At 40.2% G+C, this 26079-nt stretch overlaps 1 protein-coding gene across 3 annotated transcripts in view; it reads right to left on the reverse strand.

Annotated features, from left to right (window-relative positions):
• Window positions 1–26079, reverse strand: part of LOC128643047 (glutamate receptor ionotropic, NMDA 1-like) — a 382985-nt gene that overhangs the window by 211583 nt on the left and 145323 nt on the right. For all 3 annotated transcript variants that reach the window (XM_053695973.1, XM_053695975.1, XM_053695972.1), the window contains exons 2-3: window positions 16288–16422; window positions 3727–3903 (exon numbers count right to left, since the gene is read on the reverse strand). In XM_053695973.1, coding sequence (XP_053551948.1) covers window positions 3727–3903; window positions 16288–16422 — 312 coding nt within the window. The remainder of the gene's footprint in view (window positions 1–3726; window positions 3904–16287; window positions 16423–26079) is intronic.

Here is a 26079-nt window from a genome sequence, read left to right on the forward strand (position 1 = left end):
TTATCGGTTATTTGTAGAGCGCCAACAGATTCCGCAGCGCTAATATGCTAATTAATATAGCAGATAAACAGGATAAATATTTACTCTGATTATTAAGATTCCTTCTTATGAGTTCAAAATAAATATGATATTGATATATATTTATTTTTACCTTGTTGGGTTTTTGAAAGAAGAGTTGCCTAGAAAATATATACTGTAAATATTTTGGTATACTATTTCAGCAATTGCCATGTAATTACTGAGTTAAAGGCTATGTTGAAATCTGTTTTAATCTCTTCAATACATATCAAGTTTGTTTTCTGTAAATTTGTTTAAAATAACTGGCATTACCTGTTCCCTCTTGTCCAGGACACACTGAGAATACAAACTAACCTTAGAAGTTTATTTGGAAAGAAAATAATATAAAGGCCATGTTTAATTATCCCTTGTACATGTTTATTCACTTTGACATGTTTTTCGTAAATGTCTCTGTAAAATAAATACTTTATGTTGACAAATCAAATGATTGCCTTGACATCTGTTCTGCCTTTAGAATGTTTCTATAGAATAAATATATTTTCTTTTAAAAACTAATGTTACATTTTGCTATGTAAAATTTAACATTCTAAAAATATAAATGTAAAAAGTGAACTAAAATTTTAATTTGCACCATGAATCTAAACAGTAGTTATGAAGCAGCGGTCTAAAGACCAGTGCTCCATAACTTGTCCGCTGCCTCTGAGGCTGCGGTCTTTAATCCACCGGATCCTATATGATCGGGCTGATTGACACCACTTGCTAGCGGCCGGTTGGCCACAAATCTGCAGGGGGCAGCATTGCACAAGCAGTTCACCAAAACTGCGTGTGCAATGATAAATGCCGACAGCGTATGCTGTCGGCATTTGTCAATGTGTGGCGGACATGATACGCCACATTGTATCATGTCCGTACTTTTGTAAATCGGCCCCAAGAATTAATATTTAACAGGCTACATCTGTATCTAATACCATACCGCTTCATGTCCTCTTGTTCTGGAAGCCATTGTTTTTACTTGAACTTTATTAAAGTCCTTAATAAATGTGAAGATTAAGGGGTAAATTTACTATCAGTCGAGCGGACATTATTCGCTACAGTGAATCATTTCTGCTCAACATCGCTAAATTTATTTATCATTGCACAAGCATTTCTAGTGAAATTTTTGTGCCACGCCGCCCCCTGCTCACTGGCAGCTAATCACTGATAGCAGGGGCATCGCTCCACTTACTTATTTTTTTACCTATTTGCCAAGTTAAGTGTTTTGTATGACTTACTCCAGTTTTACTGGTGTTTAACTACTTTTGTCCTACCACCTCTCTCCCTTTAAGGCTGTGACACACTGCAAGCAGAGCGACCCGCAGCGTGTACATGCAGCTGTGTGCGCTCAGTGTGTCCTGCCTTTTCATCTCTGAGCACTCTGCTGCATCAGGACGCGTAGCTGAGCGCTCAGAGATGAAATATTTGAACTTCAGTAGCGATGCGACGTGGAGCGAAGCAGCTGCTTCGCCTCGCGCCGCATCGCTTGCAGTGTGTCACAGCCTTTACTCTTTCATGCAATTTGAATACTGAAACAGCAATGAGTTAGATGTGGAACTTATGAATCCTTTCCAGAATGCCACTCACATGTCACATGCCACTACAAAAATGTTGCAGGGATATGATATTGGCACGCCATCATTTTAAGTATTATTATCAGCATTAATATTTAAAGGCAGAACAGATAAACATTAGTTCGAAGCATATTTTCCAGAATGATAATATACTTAAACCAGACAGTGGTTTGTTATATACAACAAAAAAACTTTTTTTTATTTTTAAATTATGGCCAGGGCCAAATTTGCTATTAAGTATATTAGGCAGAGGCCTAGTAGTTAAATGGGGCTGCCCATTAGAGCCAATCATGGGCTTCACTTGCAGTTTTACAGCGTTCTTCAAGAGGTATGCCTATGTCCAAAAGTGGGGTTAAAAAAGCATGAACCCTCTGTCTAAAGACACCAGAGACAGAAAGTCCACTCTCACTTAATGGGGCATATGTATCAAGCTCCGTATGGAGCTTGATGCCCCGTGTTTCTGGCGAGTCATCAGACTCGCCAGAAACAGCAGTTATGAAGCAGCGGTCACAAAGACCGCTGCTCCATAACCTGTCCGCCTGCTTTGAGCAGGCGGACAGACATCGCAACAATACAACCCGATCGAGTATGATCGGGTTGATTGACACCCCCCTGCTGGCGGCCTATTGGCCGCGAGTCTGCAGGGGGCAGCATTGCACCGGCAGCTCTTGTGAGCTGCTGGTGCAATGATGAATACGGCGAGCGTATTGCTCGCCGTATTCAGCAAAGTCTGGCGGACCTGATCTGCACTGGCGGATCAGGTCCGCCAGACTTTCATAACTAGAGGCCAATGTGTTGTATTATCCAATGGCGCAAGTGTGTGCAAGTGGAATTGTTGGTGTAAAATATATTATGTAACTAATAAACTGAAATTAGAAAATAAAATAAAGCTTTTATGTGATAAATAACATAATAAATAACTGAAATATAAAAGAACGTTATCATTTAACATGAATTTGTTTTTAGCATTGAGAAGACCTTACACTTTAAAAATGTCTCATATTTAAAGCCTTTAGCACGATCCCATGCTTAAATTGCTCACCCACTAAACGTCTAAACAATAAATTAAGGTAAAGTTTGTTTCATTTGGTACTTTGGAACTGGTGCTGTTTCCACCAATTCGGTACTGTCCTGAAAACGGGAACCTGAGGGTGTCATGCTGGGGATTGGCTTCAAGCAGATTTTAAGGGTTTGGGAGAAACATAGGAAGGCGCTAACACATTGTTATGCTAAAGACAGAGGATATGAGACAATTTTAACATACGAAGAAAATATTTTTTTATATTTAACAAAATAAAACGCTACATAGTCTTAAAAATAGTTAAATGTTAAATTTTGTCTATTACATTTATATGTATTTAGAGAAAAGTAGAGCTGTGTAGGTTTTGTTTTGTGGGATACTTTGTGTTGTGTAAAAGAGGTTCTGCTCTATTGCAGCATCGCATTGCAGCATGTTATATATATATATATATATATATATATATATATGTAATATCCACATTTTCAAACTGTGGCAAATAGATATTTAAAGCAATTGGCATACATTTGATATGTTGTACATTGCATCTTCTCAATAAGCTGTTGTTGGAAGCCAAGCAGCTGATTTCTTGCATGGTCGATGTCAGCAAAGCTGTGTCTAGCATGTTTGATGGGAATGTGAACCAAGATGCTGATGTCATTGCAAAGAGCTTCAAAGAGAGGTTGCACTGTACTAGTTAGCAAAATGCGTATTGGAGTCTAGTTCAATTAATAGCGCTGCTTGCTGCTGTGTCAGTGTCTTAAATATAAAAATGTTAGCATGTTGTAAGTTGATTTTATTTTATGTGATCATTTGTGTTATATTTGCAGAGCTCCAGGTTATTCCCTTTTATTGATAGATTTATACGTGGGAGATTTGGCCTATGGCAAAGCATGTGAAATGAGTATTGTACAAGGTTCTGTCATTGTTAGGCAGACACAGTTGATGCTTTAAGCATAATGTTAGCCATGTTACAATGGAAAGAAAAATGTGTTTAACATACAGGAATCTACAAACAATGTAACATTCTAAAGAATATTTTATTGGTCATTAGAGGGATCAATGGCATGTGAGGGTACTAACCTTTGATTCCTTTTCCTCCAGAAGTGTCTCCAACTTTTTCTGGGCAGCTCTGCCTTCATGGTCATCACTGACTATGAGAATGACATGATTCCAGTTGAAGATGCGCATCATTTCAAACCAGACAAGAGCTTGATGGGAATATGGTGGGACAGTGCGCAAGAATGACAGATGGATGCTCTGAAATTAACAATAACATTAATCTTATTTTCAAACACTATAAATGAAATGAGTATTAGTATTTAGTATTATAGTATTTAGTATGTATTCTGGTTATCACTTATAAAGATGATGGCATAAATCCTTATTCATGTAGGACACTGTTCCTTCAGCCAAGACTGTAATGTGCGCACCTATGCAATCCTACCTCTAATATGATGTTTGGACTCCATCTAATTCTCTTCTGGCCATTGGTGATTTAATCATTTTTAGTGAGGATTTGTAGCATTGCAACCAATATACTGTCCATTACTCCATCATATAGGCCTAAGACAAGCAGCAGTCACATTCTTCTGACATGACCAGTCTCCCTACATTTTACGTGAAAGGAGAGCCTTGAAGTTCATTACCTCCTATCTTTGTAATATCATCATTTGTAACTTTTTTGTAACATGTCCTATCTTTGTAACAAGAGATGAGGATTCCCGTTTCGTCTTCATGCAGCCTGCATGTCAAATCTGATTCATGTAAATTCTTATTTGTTTGAGAAATCTTCGAGAAACCCTTGGATGTTGCGGCTGAGAGGATACTTGACTTAAAAATGCACCTCCCTCCTCAAGAGAGAAAATTATTAGATGGTCTAAAGAACCTGATATGCATAGACATTTTTTATGGGACAACCTACACCTATTAACCAACCTATTAGTTATGCACAATGAAACAACTTTGCAATATACTTTTATTTATTGTGTCCCCTATTCATGTAATTTAGATTTGAAAATGTAGGACTTAATAATTATCAGAACTTGGGGTTAGGTTATTGAAGAAATAATTGCATTACAAGGTTTCTATATTATTTTTAAAAAAATGAAGACTTGAGTGATTTGTTACTCTATAGCAAATAATTACAATTGTTTATACTGTCCCTTTAATACAAGTAATATCTGTTGATAATAATGAATTTACCTTTTATATCATCATGATCTAAAGCTGATTAGGCAAGGGTGGTATGTTCTTAAGCTTCACTAGCTCCAACAAGATGTTTCATTTTTTTTTTTGTTTTTTGTTATGGGCCCTGATTTGGGCAAAACTCATGGATAACACCTGTTTGTGAATTACTATTTGGAATTATCTATACAATTTGTCATTAGCCTAACTTGCATTACCCTTCTCTTATGGGAATGTGTTGCTATTGCACCCCCCCCCCATTTTAGTTTATCACAAGAGTCAACAAGCTCAGATTTGACAGTTACCCCCCCAATTCTCAAGCCTGAATAATTAAACTGATTAACCAATAAAATTGTTATTTTTATTTAAATAGAGGAGGGAACACTTTCCAAAATCCTAGGAGGTAAGATTAATATTAGTATAAGCATTTGTTTGTATAAAATGACAAAGACTAAAAAAAAACTAGTATAGTAGGAGGAGGTCCCTGCTCTGAACAGCTTATAGACTACAGTTTGAGGGTGCAGAGACATAAGGTTTAGGGTTGCTTCTTACGTGTAGTTGCAGCATCAAACCAAGGCAATTCAAGATTTATTTTGGTTAGGATAAAAAAAACAGTTAGAGGAGAGATGGTAATCATCTCTTAATAGGTGGGTTTTCAAAGAGCACCTGATGTCTGATCGAGTGGGGTAGAGTGTTCCAGAGAACAGCAGCAGCGTGTGAGACGTCTATGATGCGAGAGAGGGAAGTAGATATTATAGGAGTAGAGAGGCAAAGGTCAAAGGTTGATCAAAGAGGGCGGCATAGGGGAGTATTTGGAGATGAGTAAGGAAATATAGTTGGTGAAGCTACTGGTGCCTTATAGGTTAGGGTCAATATTTTGAATTGTATTCTAAAGTGTATTGGGAGGCAGTGTTGGGACTGACAGAGTGAGGCAGCTTATGATGATTAGCCACTTAGGTGGATGAATCTAGCTGAATCATTCATGATAGATTGGGAAATCCATTTAGGAGTAGGTTGCAGTAGTAAGAATGTGACAAAATTAGGTCATAAAGTAGTATTTTTGTAGTTTCTTGAGTTAAGAGTCAAGTGTGAAACCAAGAGAACAGGCATAGGATTAAGCAAAGATTCTCCAACTGTAAGAGAAATGTCAGTTGTGGGATGTCTAGTTGAGGGGGAATAAGAATCAGCTCGGTTTTAGACAGATTGAGTTGGTGGTAGTTTGAAGATATCCAAGAGGAAATTGCAGAGACAGTTTGTAATCTGGTTAAATAGACAGGAAGAGATGTCAGGAGAGGTATTTTATAGATTTGGGTATTATCAGCATATAGATGGGACTTGAACCCAAAGGAGGATATACATTTTCCAAGGGAAAATGTGAAGATAGACAAAAGCAAGGGACCCAATACAGAGCCATGTAATACTCCTACTGAGATAGGCAAGGCACCAGAGGATATGCTGCTAAAGGAAACTGTCAATGAGCAGTTGGAGACACAGGAAGCAAACCAGGGAGAGCTGTGTCTCTGATGCCAAAATAATGAAAAAGTTGTAAGAGGAAAGGATGGCCAACTGTGTCGAAAACAGCAGATAGATCTAGAAGAATTAGTAAGGAGTATAAGGCCCTTTACTTCAGCTGATAGCAGATAATTTGTTAATTTACAAAGAGTAATTTCTGTTGATTGTTAAGGGCGCAAACCAAATTGGAGGGAATCAAGTAAAGAGTTTGTTATTAGAAACTAAGTTAGGCGAGTATAGATAAATCGATAAAATAAATTAGAGGCAAAGAGAAGTAAGGAGACTGGACTATAGTTAAAATGGTGGTGGGGTCAGATTTTGGAGGACTGTTGTCATTAACATGCTTGAATGTATCAGGAAATATGCCAGTGATGAGAGACTTGATAAGAGATGAGTTAGAGTAGGGGTTAAAGGAACATTATGTCCTGATTTTTTTTATCTTACTATTTATTTTAGGATGTTTTAAAATGGTTAACCCTTTATCACAAATCTAAAAAGTTAGCATGTATTAATATTTTAATTCCAAAGGTTCAGATTTTCAAGCTATAAAGACGCTTATCTGCACTGTGCAAGCATGGGAGACCATGTGAAGTCTGAACTATCGTGAAGAGCACAATAAAAAGCTCTCTCATAGTAGAGCTGTCAGATGAAGCTGGCGTTCTGATAAGTATAGTAGTTGGTAGTGGAGGGGCTTTGTAGGAGCTGAACTTGAGGTAATGTTTATGGAGCAATGAATGTAGGGAATTTCAGCTCTCAAGTGCTAAAGCAGGGGATATTTAACACAGCCGGTGCACTGATGGATTGATCCTTAGCTACTGGTTCCCTTTATAATCTGCTGCTTATCTCAACTCTGCACATGGCTGTCAAAATACCCTGTGTCTATAAGTCCCTGATGACACAGAAGTTGTCTCGTGACCCCGCTCTTACCGCAGCTGTTCATTCAGCCTCTCTGAGCTCCTGCAGTCACAACGCAAAAATAGTCATAGGACCATGGGATATATATATATATATATATATATATATACACAAAACAAAGTTCCCCTTTAGTGGTAGACCATAAGTGAGGTTAACTGCAAAATGAAGGCACAAAACTGCTATGGAGATAAAGTAAAAATCATACCTTTAATGAACATTGTTTAAAACAATCACAGCTTGTGAAAACATGTGAACTAGGAGCGTAGGTACTATCGGAGAGTGATGTCATCTGACGCGTTTCACGCCTTACAGGCACTTTGACATGTGGAGTGTAATTGATGTGTCACAACCGTGTCTAGAACTGATCCTGGGACCTCCAGTCTCTTAGTCATTTGCTTTCCCTCTTGAGCCACTGGAGGGCTCTGGCTCAATGTGAGAGTTTCTGAGTCCTACAGCCTGCACTGGCTGGCTCTCTGGCTCCACCTGCCTGTCAGCTGTAGGCAGCCACCTAATCTGCATTACTATAAAAGGTCGCTTCTCAGATCACTCCCTGCCCTGACATTGTGGTTCATTCCATTGTTTGTGCCTTTGTTCTGCTTCCTGAATTCCTGTCTTCTTATATGATTTCATGGCTTCTGAACTAGGCTTGCTTATTGAATATTCTCCTAGATTTTCCCTGAGCTTGATGAAAGATCGGACTGCTTTCCTGGTATTCAGACCCTTAGCTTGTCTTCTGACTATTCTCATGCATCCAGTCTCCAGTCTGTCACAGCAGTACCTGTGTATCCTGTGTCTCCAATCTGTCACAGCAGTACCTGCGTATCCTGAGTCTCCAGCTTGTCACAGCAGTACCTGAGTACCCTGAGTTGCCAGTCTAACAGCAGTACCAGTGTATCCAGTCTCCAAGCAGTCACAGCAGTACCTGTGTATCCAGTCTTCAGCCTGTTACAGCAGTATGCTTGTGTATTTAGTCAAAAGCCTGTCACAGCAGTACCTGTGTATCCTGTCTCCAGACAGTCATAGCACTACCCGTGTATCCTATCTCCAGCCTGTCACAGCAATACCTGTGTATCCAGTCTCCAGTCTGTCACAGCAGTACCTGTGTATCCAGTCTCCAGTCTGTCCTTGGCCCCAAAGAGGGCATTACTCCTGTCTTAGGCCATAGAGTGGGCACTTCTGCCCTAGGCCCTAGAGACTTTGTTCCAGTGTGTGCTACAGAGGTGCCAGCCACAGACCTGCCATAGACTATAGTCCGGTATCCTGTCACAGTCTCCAAGTTATTTTTAAGTGCAGTGTATCACTACTATCTACTTGTGTATCATTTTTTTCTCTTAATAAATTATTATCTGCGCTCAGCTTCTTTGAAAACTCTGGGTCCACTGCTGTAAAGTTCCTGTCAGTTCTCCTGTGTCTTCCCAATCCAATATGTTACCCTCTACTGTATCCTTCAGTAGTGCTATTTATAAAGACACAGACATAGATGATTTAGAACCCAAGACTGCTATCTGGAAAAGGGGACATTTCCTAAACACTTATTTTATCTTACAAACCTAAGGCACAGTACCGTTCAATTGCAGCCATTTGTAAAGACTCAATATAGAACAAGTCTCTAACCAAGCCAATCCCTCCTGATAGAGGGTATCCTTGGAGAGGGGGTCTCTGAGTCATTTGCATCCCTCTTGAGTCACTGGAGGGCGTTGGCTCAGTGTGAGCCACTGTTAGCTCTCTGGCTCCATCTGCCTGACAGATGTAGACAGTTACCTAATCTGCATTACTATAAAAGGCTGCCTCTCAGACCACTCCCTGCCCTGATAGTGTGGTTCATCCCATTGTTTGTGCCTCTGTTCTGGTTCCTGAAATATTGATGTGTTGTTGATTTTCTGGCTTCTGAACTCGGCTTGCTTATTGACCATTCTCCTGTATTTTCCCTGAGCTTGATGAAAAATCAGACTGCTTTCCTGGTATTCAGATGCTTGGCTTGGCTCCAGTCCTCGTCAGCCCTAAAGGGGCATTACTCCTGTCTTCAGCTCTAGTGTGGACACTCTAGTCCTCTACAGAGAGTATTTCTTCAGTCTTCGGCCCCAGAGAGGGCACTCCAGTCCACGGCCCTTAAGAGGGCATTACTCTTGTCTTTCGGCCCTAGAGTGGGCATTTCTCTCCTAGTCCCTAGAGAGGGCGTTACTCTAGACATGGTTTTGTTGTGTGCTACAGAGGTGCCAGCCACAGACCTGCCAGAGACTATAGTCCGGTATCCTGTCACAGTTTCCAAGTGTTATTTTGAGTCCAATGTATCTCTACTGATCTACTTGTGTACCATTTATTTCTTTTAATAAAGTATTATCTGCACTCAGTTTCCTTATGCCAAAAAAGGGAAGTAGATCAGAAAAGCATGTTTCAATGGCCTCTTTTTGCTCTCTGGAAACACCTAAATCATACACCTGTACTCCTGAGCTCCAAACCCCTAAACCCGCTCCGTCGAGCATGACATGATGGAGCTGGGTGTGTTATCTTGTACTCAGTCCTGCTAAAAATAGTGCAAAATCTGCTATTACAAGTGGATTGTGAAAATGTGAACACGAGAATTTTGCAGCTTGACCTATATTTTAATGGAGAGCACAGGGAATTCTATTAGTTGTCATACTATAAGTGGTAAGTAAAGTGTTGCACTTGAGCTCAACACAAAGTACCACTATAAAAATGTTTGCTTTTGTAGACATGAAGTAAACAATTATTGATTGAAAATTTTCATAACAAAACACATACATTATATGGAAATAACATATCAAAGTTGTATTTATACTTATTACATGTAAAATGTTTATTATTATCAAAAAGGTTTTAAAGGAGTTAAAGAAATATACCCTGTTGATCGGTTTATTTATTTACATTCTGCCGTGGAAATTCTACAATCTGCTGTCTAACCTGTACACCTTGTTAACGTGTCTATCCTGTGTTTTCTTACTATCCTCTCATTTACGTTATCTATATTATATGGTACTCATTAATCATCTGCATTCTGATATATATATATTTATTTATATATATATACACTGTATATATATATATATATATATATATATATATGAGCACTCTCTAATAATTTTACTGCTGCTATCCAACAATTCTATCATTAACATTTATTTTGCGCATTCTAAACATTCAATCACTTGTGTGATGTTCTGCAATTATGAACGTTCTCCATTTTAGACTGAGGATTCAGACATTTGTTCATCTGTTCTAAGTATTGTATAATTTGCATTCAATAATGCATATTTTAAACCTTCAATCAGGAATGGGCATTGGGATCATTAGTTATGATCTGAATGCAGAAGATGACAACCTCTTGTGGCATTCAGCTCTTTTTGGAGCCAGAATTGTTCTTCATAAAGAGCAACATACTACAACCCCAATTCCGAAAAAGTCAGGACAGTATGGAAAATCTTAAAAAAAAATAAAAAAAATAGAAATTTGAAAATTCAATTTACCTTGTACACATGATTAACACATTATTTGATGTTTTACTCTGTGAATTTAATGTATTTTTGAAAATATACACTCATTTGAAATCTGATGATTGCAACACTTTTAAAAAAAGTTGGGACAGTGGCAATTTAGGACTAATAGCGATGTGGCAAGTTGAAATAAGAAGGTGATGTGAAACAGGTGAGGCAATCGTGTAATCATAGTATATGAGGAGCCTCCAAATAAGGCCTAGTCCGTCAAGAGCAAGGATGGGTCGAGGCTCGCCAACCTGCCAACAGATGCGTCAGTGCATAATCCAACACTTTGAGAACAACATTCCCCAAAGACAAATCGGTAGGATTTTGGGCATTTCACCTTCTACAGTGCACAATATAATTAAAAGATTCAAGGAATGCAGTCAAATCTCGGTGCATAAAGGACAAGGACGAAAACCACTTCTCAATGTGCGTGATCTCCGATCCCTCAGACGTCACTGTCTCAAAAACCGTCATGACTCTGTAATGGATATCCTGACAAACCTTTGTCAGTCAACACCATTCGCTGCTGCATCCACAAATGCAAGTTAAAGATTTACTATGCAAAGCAGAAGCCATACATCAACACTGTCCAGACGTCTCTGGGCTCAGTCTCATCCCAGATGGACAGTAGCACAGTGGAATCATATTTTGTGGTCTGATGAGTCAACATTTTAATAGTGTTTGTAAAAAACAGCCGTCATATTCTCAGGGCCAAAGAGCAAAAGGACCATCGAGCTGTTATCAGCGTCAGGTCCAAAAGCCAGCGTATGTCATGGTATGGGGGGGGGGGGGTGTCAGTGCCCATGGCATGGGTAACTTGCACATCTGTAAGTGCACCATTAATGCAGAAAGATATCTATACTTTTTAGAGCCATATATGCTGCCATCCAGACGTCATCTTTTCCAGGGACGTCCCTGCATTTTCTAGCAGGATAATGCCAAACCACATTCTGCCCGGATTACAAGAGCTTGGTTGCATAAGCAAAGAGTGCGGGTGCTAGCATGGCCTGCCTGCAGTCCTGACCTGTCCCTGATTGAGAATGTGTGGCACATTATGAAGCCCAAAAAAAACATTGAAGGCCCTGTACAGTTGCGCAGCTGAAGACATGCATAATGGATGAATGGGGAAAAATTATGCTTGCTAAACTTAACCAAATGGTGTCTTCAGTGCCCAAACGCTTAATAAGTGTTATTTAAAGAAAAAGGTGGTGTTACACATTGGTAAACAGTCGACTGCCCCAACTTTTTTGGAGTGTGTTGCAGTCATCAGGTTTGAAATTAGTGTATATTTTCAAAAATACATTACATTCACAAAGTAAAACATCAAATAATGTGTTAATAATCACCGAGATTACGAGTTTTGCGGTAACAGGGGTGCGTTGCTAACGAGCCTTTTTTTTCACCACTCCCTTAAGACAACGCTGGTATTACAGGTTTTTTAAACCTGGCGTTAGCCGCAAAAAGGTGAGCGTAAAGCAAAATTTAGCTCCACATCTCACCTCAATACCAGCGCTGCTTACGGTAGCTGTAAGCTTGCTAAACGTGCTCGTGCACGATTTCCCCATAGGAAACAATGGGGCAGATTCAGCTGTTGGAAAAAACTAACACCTGCAAAAAAGCAGCGTTCAGCTTCTAACGTAGCCCCATTGATTCCTATGGGGAAAGGAATTTTATGTCTACACCTAACAACCTAACATGAACCCTGAGTCTAAACACCCCTAATTTTACACTTATTAACCCCTAATCTGCCGTCCCCGACATCGTCGCCACCTACATTATAATTATTAACCCCTCCTCTACCGCTCCGGACACCACCGCCACCTACATTATCCCTATGAACCCCTTATCTGCTGTCCCCCAACATCACCGAACCTTACATTATATTTATTAAACCCTAATCTGCCCCCCCAACGTCGCCGCAACCTACCTACACTTATTAACCCCTAATCTGCCGCCCCCAACGTCGCTGCCACTATAACAAAGTTATTAACCCCTAAACCTAAGTCTAACCCTAACCCTAACACCCCCTAACTTAAATATAATTTAAATAAATCTAAATAAAATAACTACAATTAAATAAATTATTCATATTTAAAACTAAATACTTACCTATAAAATAAACCTTAAGCTAGCTACAATATAACTAATAGTTACATTGTAGCTAGTTTAGGATTTATTTTTATTTTACAGGCAACTTTGTATTTATTTTAACTAGGTAGAATAGTTATTAAATAGTTATTAACTATTTAATAACTTCCTAGTTAAAATAAGTACAAATTTACCTGTAAAATAAACCCTAACCTAAGTTACAATTACACCTAACACTACACTACAATTAAATAAATTACCTAAATTAACTACAATTAATTACAATTAAATTAAATAAACTAAAGTACGAAAAACAACAAACACTAAATTACAGAAAATTAAATAAAAAAAAAAAAAAAATTTAAACTAATTACACCTAATCTAATCCCCCTAATAAAATAAAAAAGCCCCACAAAATAAAAAAAATTCCCTACCCTATACTAAATTACAAATAGCCCTTAAAAGGGCCTTTTGCAGGGCATTGCCCCAAAGTAATCCTGTAAAAAAAAAATACAATACCCCCCCCCAACATTAAAACCCACCACCCACACACCCAACCCTACTCTAAAACCCACCCAATCCCCCCTTAAAAAAACCTAACACTACCCCCTTGAACATCACCCTACCTTGAGACGTCTTCACCCAGCCGGGCACAAGTGGACCTCCAGAGGGGCAGAAGTCTTCATCCGATCCGGCCAGAAGAGGACCTCCAGACGGGCAGAAGTCTTCATCCAGACGGCATCTTCTATCTTCATCCATCCAGAGCGGAGCGGGTCCATCTTCAAGCCAGCTGACGCGGAGCATCCTCTTCCAACGAAGTCCAAGCGAAGAATGAAGGTTCCTTTAAATGACGTCATCCAAGATGGCGTCCCTTAAATTCCGATAGGCTGATAGGATTCTATCAGCCAATCGGAATTAAGGTAGGAAAAATCCTATTGGCTGATCCAATCAGCCAATAGGATTGAAGTTCAATCCTATTGGCTGATCCAATCAGTCAATAGGATTGAGCTTGCATTCTATTGGCTGTTACAATCAGCCAATAGAATGCGACCTCAATTCTATTGGCTGATTGCATCTTGGATGACGTCATTTAAAGGAACCTTCATTCTTCGCTTGGACTTCGTTTGAAGAGGATGCTCTGCGTCGGCTAGATTGAAGATGGACCCGCTCCGCACCGGATGGATGAAGATAGAAGATGCCGTCTGGATGAAGACTTCTGCCGCTTGAAGGACCTCTTCTGGCTGGATCGGATGAAGACTTCTGCCCCTCTGGAGGTCCACTTCTGCCCGGCTGGGTGAAGACGTCTCAAGGTAGGGTGATCTTCAAGGGGGTAGTGTTAGGTTTTATTAAGGGGGGATTGGGTGGGTTTTAGAGTAGGGTTGGGTGTGTGGGTGGTGGGTTTTAATGTTTGGCGGGGGGTATTGTATTTTTTTTACAGGTAAAAGAGCTGATTACTTTGGGGCAATGCCCCGCAAAAGGCCCTTTTAAGGGTTATTTGTAATTTAGTATAGGGTAGGGATTTTTATTATTTTGGGGGGCTTTTTTATTTTATTAGGGGGATTAGAGTAGGTGTAATTAGTTTTAAAAAATTGTAATTATTTTTTTATTTTCTGTAATTTAGTGTTTGTTGTTTTTCGTACTTTAGTTTATTTAATTTAATTGTAGTTAATTGTAGTTAGTTTATGTAATTAATTTAATGATAGTGTAGTGTTAGGTGTAATTGTAACTTAGGTTAGGATTTATTTTACAGGTAAATTTGTCTTTATTTCAACTAGGTAGTTATTAAATAGTTAATAACTATTTAATAACTATTGTACCTAGCTAAAATAAATACAAAGTTGCCCGTAAAACAAAAATAAACCCTAAGATAGCTACAAATGTAACTATTAGTTATATTGTATCTATCTTAGGGTTTATTTTATAGATAAGTATTTAGTTTTAAATAGGATTAATTTATTTAATTGTAGTAATTTTATTTCGTTGTATTTAAATTATATTTAATTTAGGGGGTGTTAGGGTTAGACTTAGGTTTAGGGGTTAATAAATTGAATATAGTTGCGGCGATGTTGGGGTCAGCAGATTAGGGGTTAATAAATGTAGGTAGGTGTCGGCGATGTTAGGGACGGCAGATTAGGGGTTAATAAAATTTAACTAATGTTTGCGAGGCAGGAGTGCGGCGGTCTAGGGGTTAATATATTTATTACAGTGACGGCGATGTCCGGTCGGCAGATTAGGGGTTAAAAACGTTATTTAAGTGTTTCCGATGTGGGGGGGGGGGCTCGGTTTAGGGGTTAATAGGTAGTTTATGGGTGTTAGTGTACTTTGTAGCACTTTAGTTAAGAGTTTTATGTTACGGCGTTAGCCCATTAAACTCTTAACTACTGACTTTTAAATGCGGTAGGAGTCTTGACAGGAGAGGGTCTACCGCTCACTTCTTCCAAGACTCGTAATACCGGCGTTAGGAAAATCCCATTAAAAAGATAGGATACACAATTGACGTAAGGGGATTTGCGGTATGCTCGAGTCGCGGAAGAAAAGTGAGCGGTAGACCCTCTCCTGTCAGACTCGTAATACAAGCGGGCGTTAAAAAGCAGCTTTGGGACCTCTCAACTGTGCTTTTTAAGTCTAACGCAAGACTCGTAATCTAGCCGAATGTGTTTTCAACATAGTACAAGGTGAACTGAAATTTCAAATGACTATTTTTTATTTTTTTTTGCTTTTTCCATACTGTTCCAACCTTTTCAGAATTGGGGTTGTAAGATTTGTGCAAATCCAGATCATAGTGTGTTGCATTTTTATAAGATTAAATCAAGAGCCGAATGCCGAGGCCAGCGGACACCTTATTCGTCATTTGGATCATAACAAATTATCCGAAAACCCATGCCTACCTTCAATCATCTAAATGATATACCGTACATTCAACATTCATTTGGTTATGAGTAAGGGCATGAAGAAGGGACCATAGTGTTATCTATCTATCTATCTATCTATCTATAAATAAATAAATAATTCTAATCATTCTATCCTGCATATTGTGTCCATGTTATCATCTACATTCTGTTCAGTATATTTTAACTTTAATTATGTGTGTGCTATCATCAAAATATACAATTACCTACATTCTGTACTGCTATGACAACTATCCAGTTATCAATAGTCTATCCTGCAATATTAAATATACTGTTATCTGCTCTATGCTGTACATAAAACAATTAACAGTGCATGCTATTGGGGCTATTGTTTATGCTCATTTACATTCAAGCCATATGGATATCTATCTGCATTATTTCCTGCACAAATGTATCATTCGATCATATGTACTTTTTTCTATATGTTTTAATCAGAATCAGAATGAAATACCATATATCAACATTGTTCTCCTTGTGAATTCATATTTTCTACTGTTATTACGAGAATTTAAAGTACAACACACAGACATTACCTTATCAGAATATATAGACATGCGAGTCGTTAAGCCAATGACAGGTATCCTGTAGAAGCCAGCTGTATATGAGACAGGCGTTGGTGTCAGGTGATCGGTAGTGGAAGGAGGGTGACTGACTAATATAGCGTAGACCTGAAGAACAAACAGGAGACAAATAGAGAGGTCCATGTAAAATGAAGAGTGCATGAAAAGTGCTTCCAATTACAGAACATTGTGGATTGCATGTAAAAAAATGAAAGGAACTTTGAAGTAATTTTTAAGTATGCATCGTATACTGTATATCAACAATTAATCCATGCATTTCTATGGCCTCTAGTTATCAAGCTGTCTACTTACCTGCATTCGCCGGCCCCAATACGGCTCGCCGGCCCCAATACGCTCGCCTAAGCTCGCCTAACATCGCCGCCGCGGACCTGAATACATTCGCCATATTTATCAAGAAAGCTGTCAAAAAGCCGCGCACCAAGTACGGTGCGATGAGCAGCGGACTGTTGTTAACTGACAGTCATCGATCTCGCTGCTCTTCGGCTTATTCGCAGCTTTCTTGATAGCCTGTCACTAAGCACCCACACTATACTATACTATTTTACCCCCTATACCGCCGCTCCCGGAGCCCACCGCACCAAAATAAACTTATTAACCCCTAAACCGCAACTATAATAAATATATTAACCCCTAAACCGCCGCTCCCGGACTCTGCTGCAACTATAATAAATATATTAACCCCTAAACCGCCGCTCCCGGACCCCGCCGCAACTATAATAAATATATTAACCCCTAACCCGCCGCTCCCCGACCCCGCCGCAACTATAAATATATTAACCCCTAACCCGCCGCTCCCAGACCCCGCCGCAACTATAATAAATATATTAACCCCTAAACCGCCACTCCCGCCACTCTATTTACCCCTAATCTGCCGCCCCCTATACCGCCGCCACCTACATAAAGTTATTAACCCCTATCCTGCCGATCCCGGACCCCGCCACCTACATTACATTTATTAACCTCTAATCTGCCCCCCTACACCGCTGCCACCTAAATTATATCTATTAATCCCAAAACCTAAGTCTAACCCTAACACCCCCTAACTTAAATATTATTTAAATTAATCTAAATAAATATTCCTATAATTAAATAAATTATTCCTATTTAAAACTAAATACTTACCTATAAAATAAACCCTAAGATAGCTACAATATAACTAATAGTTACATTGTAGCTATCTTAGGGTTTATTTTAATTTTACAGGTAAGTTTGTATTTATTTTAACTAGGTACAATAGCTATTAAATAGTTATTAACTATTTAATAGCTACCTAGTTAAAATAAATACAAATATACCTGTAAAATAAAACCTAACCTAAGTTACAATTACACCTAACACTGTACTACCATTAAATAAATTAAATTAATTAAATACAATTACCTACAATTAAATAAAAATAACTAAAATTAACTAAAGTACAAAAAAAACTAACTCTAAATTACAGAAAATAAAAAGAATTACAAGAAGTTTGAACTAATTACAACTAATCTAAGCCCCCTAATAAAATAAAAAATCCCCCCAAAATAATAAAATTCCCTACCCTATACTAAATTACAAATAGCCCTTAAAAGGGCTTTTTGCGGGGCATTGCCCCAAAGTAATCAGCTCTTTTACCTGTGAAAAAAGAAATACACCCCCCCAACATTAAAACCCACCACCCACACCCAACCTTATTCTAAAACCCACCCAAACCCCCCTTAAAAAAACCTAACACTAACCCCCTGAAGATCACCCTACCTTGAGCCGTCTTCAACCAGCCGGGCCTAAGTCCTCAGCCAATCGGAATTCAAGGGACGCCATCTTGGATGACGTCATTTAAAGGAACCGTCATTCGACGTTTAGTCATCGGGATGGATGGATGCTCCGCGTCGGATGTCTTCAAGATGGTGCCGCTCCTCGTCGGATGGAATAAGATAGAAGATGCCGCTTGGATGAAGACTACTGCCCATCTGGAGGACCTCTTCTGGCCGGATTGGATGAAGACTTCTGCCCATCTGGAGGACCACTTCGCCCAGATTCGTTGAGGACTTAGGCCCCGCTGGGTGAAGACGGCTCAAGGTAGGGTGATCTTCAGGGGGGTAGTGTTAGGTTTTTTTAAGGGGGGTTTGGGTGGGTTTTAGAATAAGGTTGGGTGTGGGTGGTGGGTTTTAATGTTGGGGGGGTGTATTTCTTTTTTTACAGGTAAAAGAGCTGATTACTTTGGGGCAATTCCCCGCAAAAAGCCCTTTTAAGGGCTATTTGTAATTTAGTATAGGGTAGGGAATTTTATTATTTTGGGGGGATTTTTTATTTTATTAGAGGGCTTAGATTAGGTGTAATTAGTTTAAACTTCTTGTAATTCTTTTTTATTTTCTGTAATTTAGAGGTTTTTTTTGTACTTTAGTTAATTTTAGTTATTTTTATTTAATTGTAGGTAATTGTATTTAATTAATTTAATTTATTTAATGATAGTATAGTGTTAGGTGTAATTGTAACTTAGGTTAGGTTTTATTTTACAGGTAAATTTGTATTTATTTTAACTAGGTAGCTATTAAATAGTTAATAACTATTTAATAGCTATTGTACCTAGTTAAAATAAATACAAAGTTGCCTGTAAAATAAAAAACATAATTTATGCTTACCTGATAAATTCCTTTCTCCTGTAGTGTAGTCAGTCCACGGGTCATCCATTACTTATGGAATATTTCTCTTCCTAACAGGAAACTGCAAGAGAATTACCCAGCAGAGCTTGCTATATAGCTCCTCCCCTCACCTATCATACTCAGTCATTCGACCAAGCATACGAGAAAGGAGGAACCATAGGGTACAGTGGTGACTGGAGTTTAATTAAAATTTAGACCTGCCGTAAAAACAGGGCGGGCCGTGGACTGACTACACTACAGGAGAAAGGAATTTATCAGGTAAGCATAAATTATGTTTTCTCCTGTTAAGTGTAGTCAGTCCACGGGTCATCCATTACTTATGGAATACCAATACCAAAGCTAAAGTACACGGATGAAGGGAGGGACAAGGCAGGAACATTAAACAGAAGGAACCACTGCCTGAAGTACCTTTCTCCCAAAAACAGCCTCCGAGGAAGCAAAAGTGTCAAATTTGTAAAATTTTGAAAAAGTGTGAAGCGAAGACCAAGTCGCAGCCTTGCAAATCTGTTCAACAGAGGCCTCATTTCTAAAGGCCCAGGTGGAAGCCACAGCTCTAGTAGAATGAGCTGTAATCTTTTCAGGAGGCTGCTGTCCAGCAGTCTCATAGGCTAATCGTATTATGCTACGAAGCCAAAAAGAGAGAGAGGTAGCCGAAGCCTTTTGACCTCTCCTCTGTCCAGAGTAAACGACAAACAGGGAAGAAGTTTGACGAAAATCCTTAGTTGCCTGCAAATAGAATTTCAGGGCACGGACTACGTCCAGATTATGCAAAAGTCGTTCCTTCTTTGAAGAAGGGTTAGGACACAGAGATGGAACAACAATCTCTTGATTGATATTCTTGTTAGTAACTACCTTAGGTAAGAACCCAGGTTTAGTACGCAGAACTACCTTGTCTGAATGGAAAATCAGATAAGGAGAATCACAATGTAAGGCAGATAACTCAGAGACTCTTCGAGCCGAGGAAATAGCCATCAAAAATAGAACTTTCCAAGATAACAACTTGATATCAATGGAATGAAGGGGTTCAAATGGAACGCCTTGAAGAACATTAAGAACTAAGTTTAAGCTCCACGGCGGAGCAACAGACTTAAACACAGGCTTAATCCTAGTTAAAGCCTGACAGAAATCCTGAACGTCTGGAACTTCAGCCAGACGTTTGTGTAGAAGAATAGACAGAGCAGAAATCTGTCCCTTTAACAAACTAGTAGATAAGCCCTTTTCTAAACCCTCTTGTAGAAAGGACAATATCCTAGGAATCCTAACCTTACTCCATGAGTAACTCTTGGATTCGCACCAATGTAAATATTTACGCCATATTTTATGGTAAATTTTTCTGGTAACAGGCTTCCTAGCCTGTATTAAGGTATCAATAACCGACTCCGAGAAACCACGCTTTGATAGAATCAAGCGTTCAATCTCCATGCAGTCAGCCTCAGAGAAATTAGATTTGGATGTTTGAAAGGACCCTGAATTAGAAGGTCCTGTCTCAGAGGCAGAGACCACGGTGGACAGGACGACATGTCCACTAGGTCTGCATACCAGGTCCTGCGTGGCCACGCAGGCGCTATCAGAATCACCGAAGCTCTCTCCTGTTTGATCTTGGCAATCAAACGAGGAAGCATTGGGAATGGTGGAAACACATAAGCCATGTTGAAGACCCAAGGGGCTGTCAGAGCATCTATCAGCACCGCTCCCGGGTCCCTGGACCTGGATCCGTAACAAGGAAGCTTGGCGTTCTGAAGAGACGCCATAAGATCCAGATCTGGTTTGCCCCAACGACGAACCAGTTGAGCAAAGACCTCCGGATGAAGTTCCCACTCTCCCGGATGAAAAGTCTGGCGACTTAGAAAATCCGCCTCCCAGTTCTCCACGCCTGGGATGTAGATCGCTGACAGGTGGCAAGAGTGAGACTCTGCCCAGCAAATTATCTTTGAAACTTCCACCATCGCTAGGGAACTTCTGGTTCCCCCTTGATGGTTGATGTAAGCCACAGTCGTGATGTTGTCCGACTGAAATCTGATGAACCTCAGAGTTGCTAACTGAGGCCAAGCTAGGAGAGCATTGAATATTGCTCTTAACTCCAGAATATTTATTGGGAGGAGTTTCTCCTCCTGAGTCCATAATCCCTGAGCTTTCAGGGAATTCCAGACTGCTCCCCAGCCTAGAAGGCTGGCGTCTGTTGTTACAATCGTCCAATCTGGCCTGCGAAAGGTCATCCCCTTGGACAGATGTGGCCGAGAAAGCCACCATAGAAGAGAATCTCTGGTCTCTTGATCCAGATTTAGTAGGGGGGACAAATCTGAGTAATCCCCGTTCCACTGACTTAGCATGCACAATTGCAGCGGTCTGAGATGCAGGCGCGCAAATGGTACTATGTCCATTGCCGCTACCATTAAGCCGATTACTTCCATGCACTGAGCTACTGACGGGTGTGGAATGGAGTGAAGGACACGGCAAGCATTTAGAAGTTTTAATAACCTGGCCTCTGTCAGGTAAATTTTCATCTCTACAGAATCTATAAGAGTCCCTAGAAAGGGAACTCTTGTAAGTGGTAATAGAGAACTCTTTTCCACGTTCACCTTCCACCCATGCGACCTCAGAAATGCCAGAACTATCTCTGTATGAGACTTGGCAGTTTGAAAACTTGACGCTTGTATCAGAATGTCGTCTAGGTACGGAGTCACCGCTATGCCTCGCGGTCTTAGTACCGCCAGAAGTGATCCTAGAATTTTTGTAAAGATTCTTGGAGCCGTAGCTAATCCGAAGGGAAGAGCTACAAACTGGTAATGCCTGTCTAGGTAGGCAAATCTCAAATACCGGTAATGGTCCTTGTGAATCGGTATGTGAAGGTAGGCATCCTTTAAGTCCACCGTGGTCATGTACTGACCCTCTTGGATCATGGGAAGGATGGTTCGAATAGTCTCCATTTTGAATGATGGAACTCTTAGAAATTTGTTTAGGATTTTTAAGTCCAAGATTGGTCTGAAGGTTCCCTCTTTTTTGGGAACCACAAATAGATTTGAATAGAATCCCTGCCCGTGTTCCGTCCGCGGAACTGGGTGGATTACCCCCATTAGTAAGAGGTCTTGTACACAGCGTAGAAACGCCTCTTTCTTTGTTTGATTTGCTGATAACCTTGAAAGATGAAATCTCCCCCGTGGAGGAGAAGACTTGAAGTCCAGGAGATATCCCTGGGATATGATCTCCAACACCCAGGGATCCTGGACATCTCTTGCCCAAGCCTGGGCGAAGAGAGAAAGTCTGCCCCCCACTAGATCCGTTTCCGGATAGGGGGCCCTCTCTTCATGCTGTCTTGGGGGCAGCAGCAGGTTTCTTGGCCTGCTTGCCCCTGTTCCAGGACTGGTTAACTTTCCAGCCCTGCCTGTAACGAGCAACAGCTCCTTCCTGTTTTGGAGCGGAGGAAGTTGATGCTGCTCCTGCCTTGAAGTTACGAAAGGCACGAAAATTAGACTGTTTGGCCTTTGATTTGGCCCTGTCCTGAGGTAGAGCATGGCCCTTACCTCCCATAATGTCAGCAATAATTTCTTTCAAGCCGGGCCCGAATAAGGTCTGCCCTTTGAAAGGAATATTAAGCGATTTAGAAGTCACGTCAGCTGACCAGGATTTAAGCCATAGCGCTCTGCGCGCTTGGATGGCGAATCCGGAGTTCTTAGCCGTAAGTTTGGTTAAATGCACAACGGCATCAGAAACAAATGCGTTAGCTAGCTTAAGTGTTTTAAGCTTGTTCATTATTTCATTCAATGGAGCTGAGCGAATGGCCTCTTCCAGAGACTCAAACCAGAATGCTGCCGCAGCAGTGACAGGCGCAATGCATGCAAGGGGCTGTAAAATAAAACCTTGTTGAACAAACATTTTCTTAAGGTAACCCTCTAATTTTTTATCCATTGGATCTGAAAAGGCACAACTATCCTCCACCGGGATAGTGGTACGCTTAGCTAAAGTAGAAACTGCTCCCTCCACCTTAGGGACCGTCTGCCATAAGTCTCGTGTGGTGGCGTCAATAGGAAACATTTTCCTAAATATGGGAGGAGGGGTAAAAGGCACACCAGGTCTATCCCACTCCTTGCTAATAATCTCTGTAAACCTTTTTGGTATAGGAAATACGTCAGTATACACCGGTACCGCATAGTATTTATCCAACCTACATAATTTCTCTGGAATTGCAACCGTGTTACAATCATTCAGAGCCGCTAATACCTCCCCTAGCAATGTTCGGAGGTTCTCTAGCTTAAATTTAAAATTGGAAATCTCTGAATCCAGTCTCCCTGGATCAGATCCGTCACCCACAGAATGAAGCTCTCCGTCCTCACGTTCTGCAAACTGTGACGCAGTATCTGACATGGCTCTCATCTCATCTGCGCGCTCTATCCTTAACCCAGAGCTATCGCGCTTGCCTCTTAAATCTGGCAACTTAGATAATACTTCTGTCATAACAGTAGCCATGTCTTGCAAAGTGATTTGTAAGGGCCTCCCTGATGTACTTGGCGCCACAAAGTCACGCACCTCCTGAGCGGGAGGCGCAGGTACTGACACGTGAGGAGAGTTAGTCGGCATAACTTCCCCCTCGTCGTCTGGTGATAATTTCTTTACATGTAAAGATTGACTTTTATTCAAAGTAGCATCAATGCAATTGGTACACAAATTTCTATTGGGCTCCACAGTGGCCTTTAAACATAGTGAACAAAGAGATTCATCTGAGTCAGACATGTTTAAACAAACTAGCAATGAGACTAGCAAACTTGGAAAAACTTTTCAAAATTAATTTACAAGCAATATAAAAAACGTTACTGTGCCTTTAAGAAGCACAGAAAAACTGACACAGTTGAAATAACAATGATCAAAAATAGTTATAGCAACCAAATTTTCACAGTAAATGTATTAAGTTAGCAAAGGATTGCACCCACCAGCAAATGGATGATTAACCCCTTAGTACCCAAAAACGGATAACAATTATATAATTAACGTTTTTCTCACAGTCAAATACACTGTCACAGGACTACTGTGACTGATTACCTCCCTCAAAATGGATTTTGAAGACCCCTGAGCTCTCTAGAGACGATCTGGATCATGGAGGATGAAGTAGACAGATTGTGACTGAATTTTTACTGCGCAAAAAAAGCGCTAAAATAGGCCCCTCCCACTCATATTACAACAGTGGGGAAGCTCAGAAACTGTTTCTATGCAGAAAACAAAAATGGCCATGTGGTAAAAATCAAGCCCCAATAAGTTTTATCACCAAGTACCTCACAAAAAACGATTAACATGCCAGTAAACGTTTTAAACATACATTTAAAAGTTATGTATTATTATTTACAAGCCTGCTACCAGTCGCTTTTACTGCAGTTAAGGCTCATACATTATTTCAGTATTTACAGTATTTTCAGAGTCAATTCCATTCCTTAGAAAATACATTCAGTGCACACACACACATCAGCCTGATACCAGTCGCTATCGCTGCATTTAAGGCTGAACTTACTTTACAATGGTATCAGCAGTATTTTCTCAGTCAATTCCATTCCTCAGAAAATAATTTACTGCACATACCTCTTTGTTGCAGGGGGACCCTGCATGCTATTCCCCTTCTCTGAAGTTACCTCACTTTTCCTCAGATGAGAACAGCCAGTGGGTCTTAGTTACGTCTGCTAAGACCATAGAAAAAAACCCAGGCAGATTCTTCCTCTAATGCTGCCTGAGAATAAACAGCACACTCCGGTGCCATTTAAAAATAACAAACTTTTGATTGTAGAAATAAACTAAGTTAAAAAAACACCACAGATCTCTCACAGCTTCCTATCTAGTTAGGCTGCAAGAGAATGACTGAGTATGATAGGTGAGGGGAGGAGCTATATAGCAAGCTCTGCTGGGTAATTCTCTTGCAGTTTCCTGTTAGGAAGAGAAATATTCCATAAGTAATGGATGACCCGTGGACTGACTACACTTAACAGGAGAAATAAACCCTAAGATAGCTACAATGTAACTATTAGTTATATTGTAGCTATCTTAGGGTTTATTTTATAGGTAAGTATTTAGTTTTAAACAGGAATAAGTTATTTAATTATAGGAATATTTATCTAGATTAATTTAAATAATATTTAAGTTAGGGGGTGTTAGGGTTAGACTTAGGTTTAGGGGTTAATAGATATAATGTAGGTGGGGGGCAGATTAGGGGTTAATAAATATAATGTAGGTGGCGGTGGGCTCCGGGAGCGGCAGTTTAGGGGTTAAACAATTAATTTATTTGCGGCGGGGTCCGGGATCGGCAGGATAGGGGTTAAGGATAGGGGTTAATAACTTTATGTAGGGGGCAGCGGTATAGGGGGCGGCAGATTAGGGGTTAATAGGTATAATGTAGGTGGCGGCGGGGGCAGGGAGCGGCAGTTTAGAGGTTTATAAATGTATTATAGTTGTGGCGGGGTCCAGGAGCGGCGGTTTAGGGGTTAATAAGTATAATGTAGGTGACGGCGGTGTCGGGGCGGCGATTTAGGGGTTAATAAGTATAAAGTAGGTGGCGGCGGTGTAAGGGGGGGCAGATTAGGGGTGTTTAGACTCGGGGTACATGTTAGGTGCAGACACTTCCCATAGGAATCAATGGGATATTGGGCAGCACCGAACATGAGCTTTCGCTGCTGTCAGACTCCCATTGATTCCTATGGGATCCGCCGCGGTTTGAAAACCAGGTACGCTGGGCCGGAATAGTGGCGAGCGTACCTGGTTGTTCTTTGATAACTTCCAAACGTAGTCAGATTGTGCCGAACTTGCGTTCGGAACACCTGTAGTGACGTAACCATCGATCTGTGTCGGACTGAGTCCGGCGGATCGTATGTTACGTCACTATATTCTACTTTTGCCGGTCTGTAGGGCTTGATAACTATGGCGAATCAGTCTCGCCACAAATACGCTGTGGAATTCCAGCGTATTTGCGGTTGATGGCTTGATAAATAGAGGCCTATAGATCTACACAAAAAATAAAGCATTTAAAATAGTCATTTTGGGGTTGATCTCAATTGTGTTTATAGGCTGTTTTACTGCTCCCGCTATTTAATAGACATATATTTCATATCCAGTAATCAAATGTGATCTG

This window comes from Bombina bombina, chromosome 12 (assembly GCF_027579735.1).
Source record: "Bombina bombina isolate aBomBom1 chromosome 12, aBomBom1.pri, whole genome shotgun sequence".
Classification (NCBI taxonomy): Eukaryota; Metazoa; Chordata; class Amphibia; order Anura; family Bombinatoridae; genus Bombina; species Bombina bombina.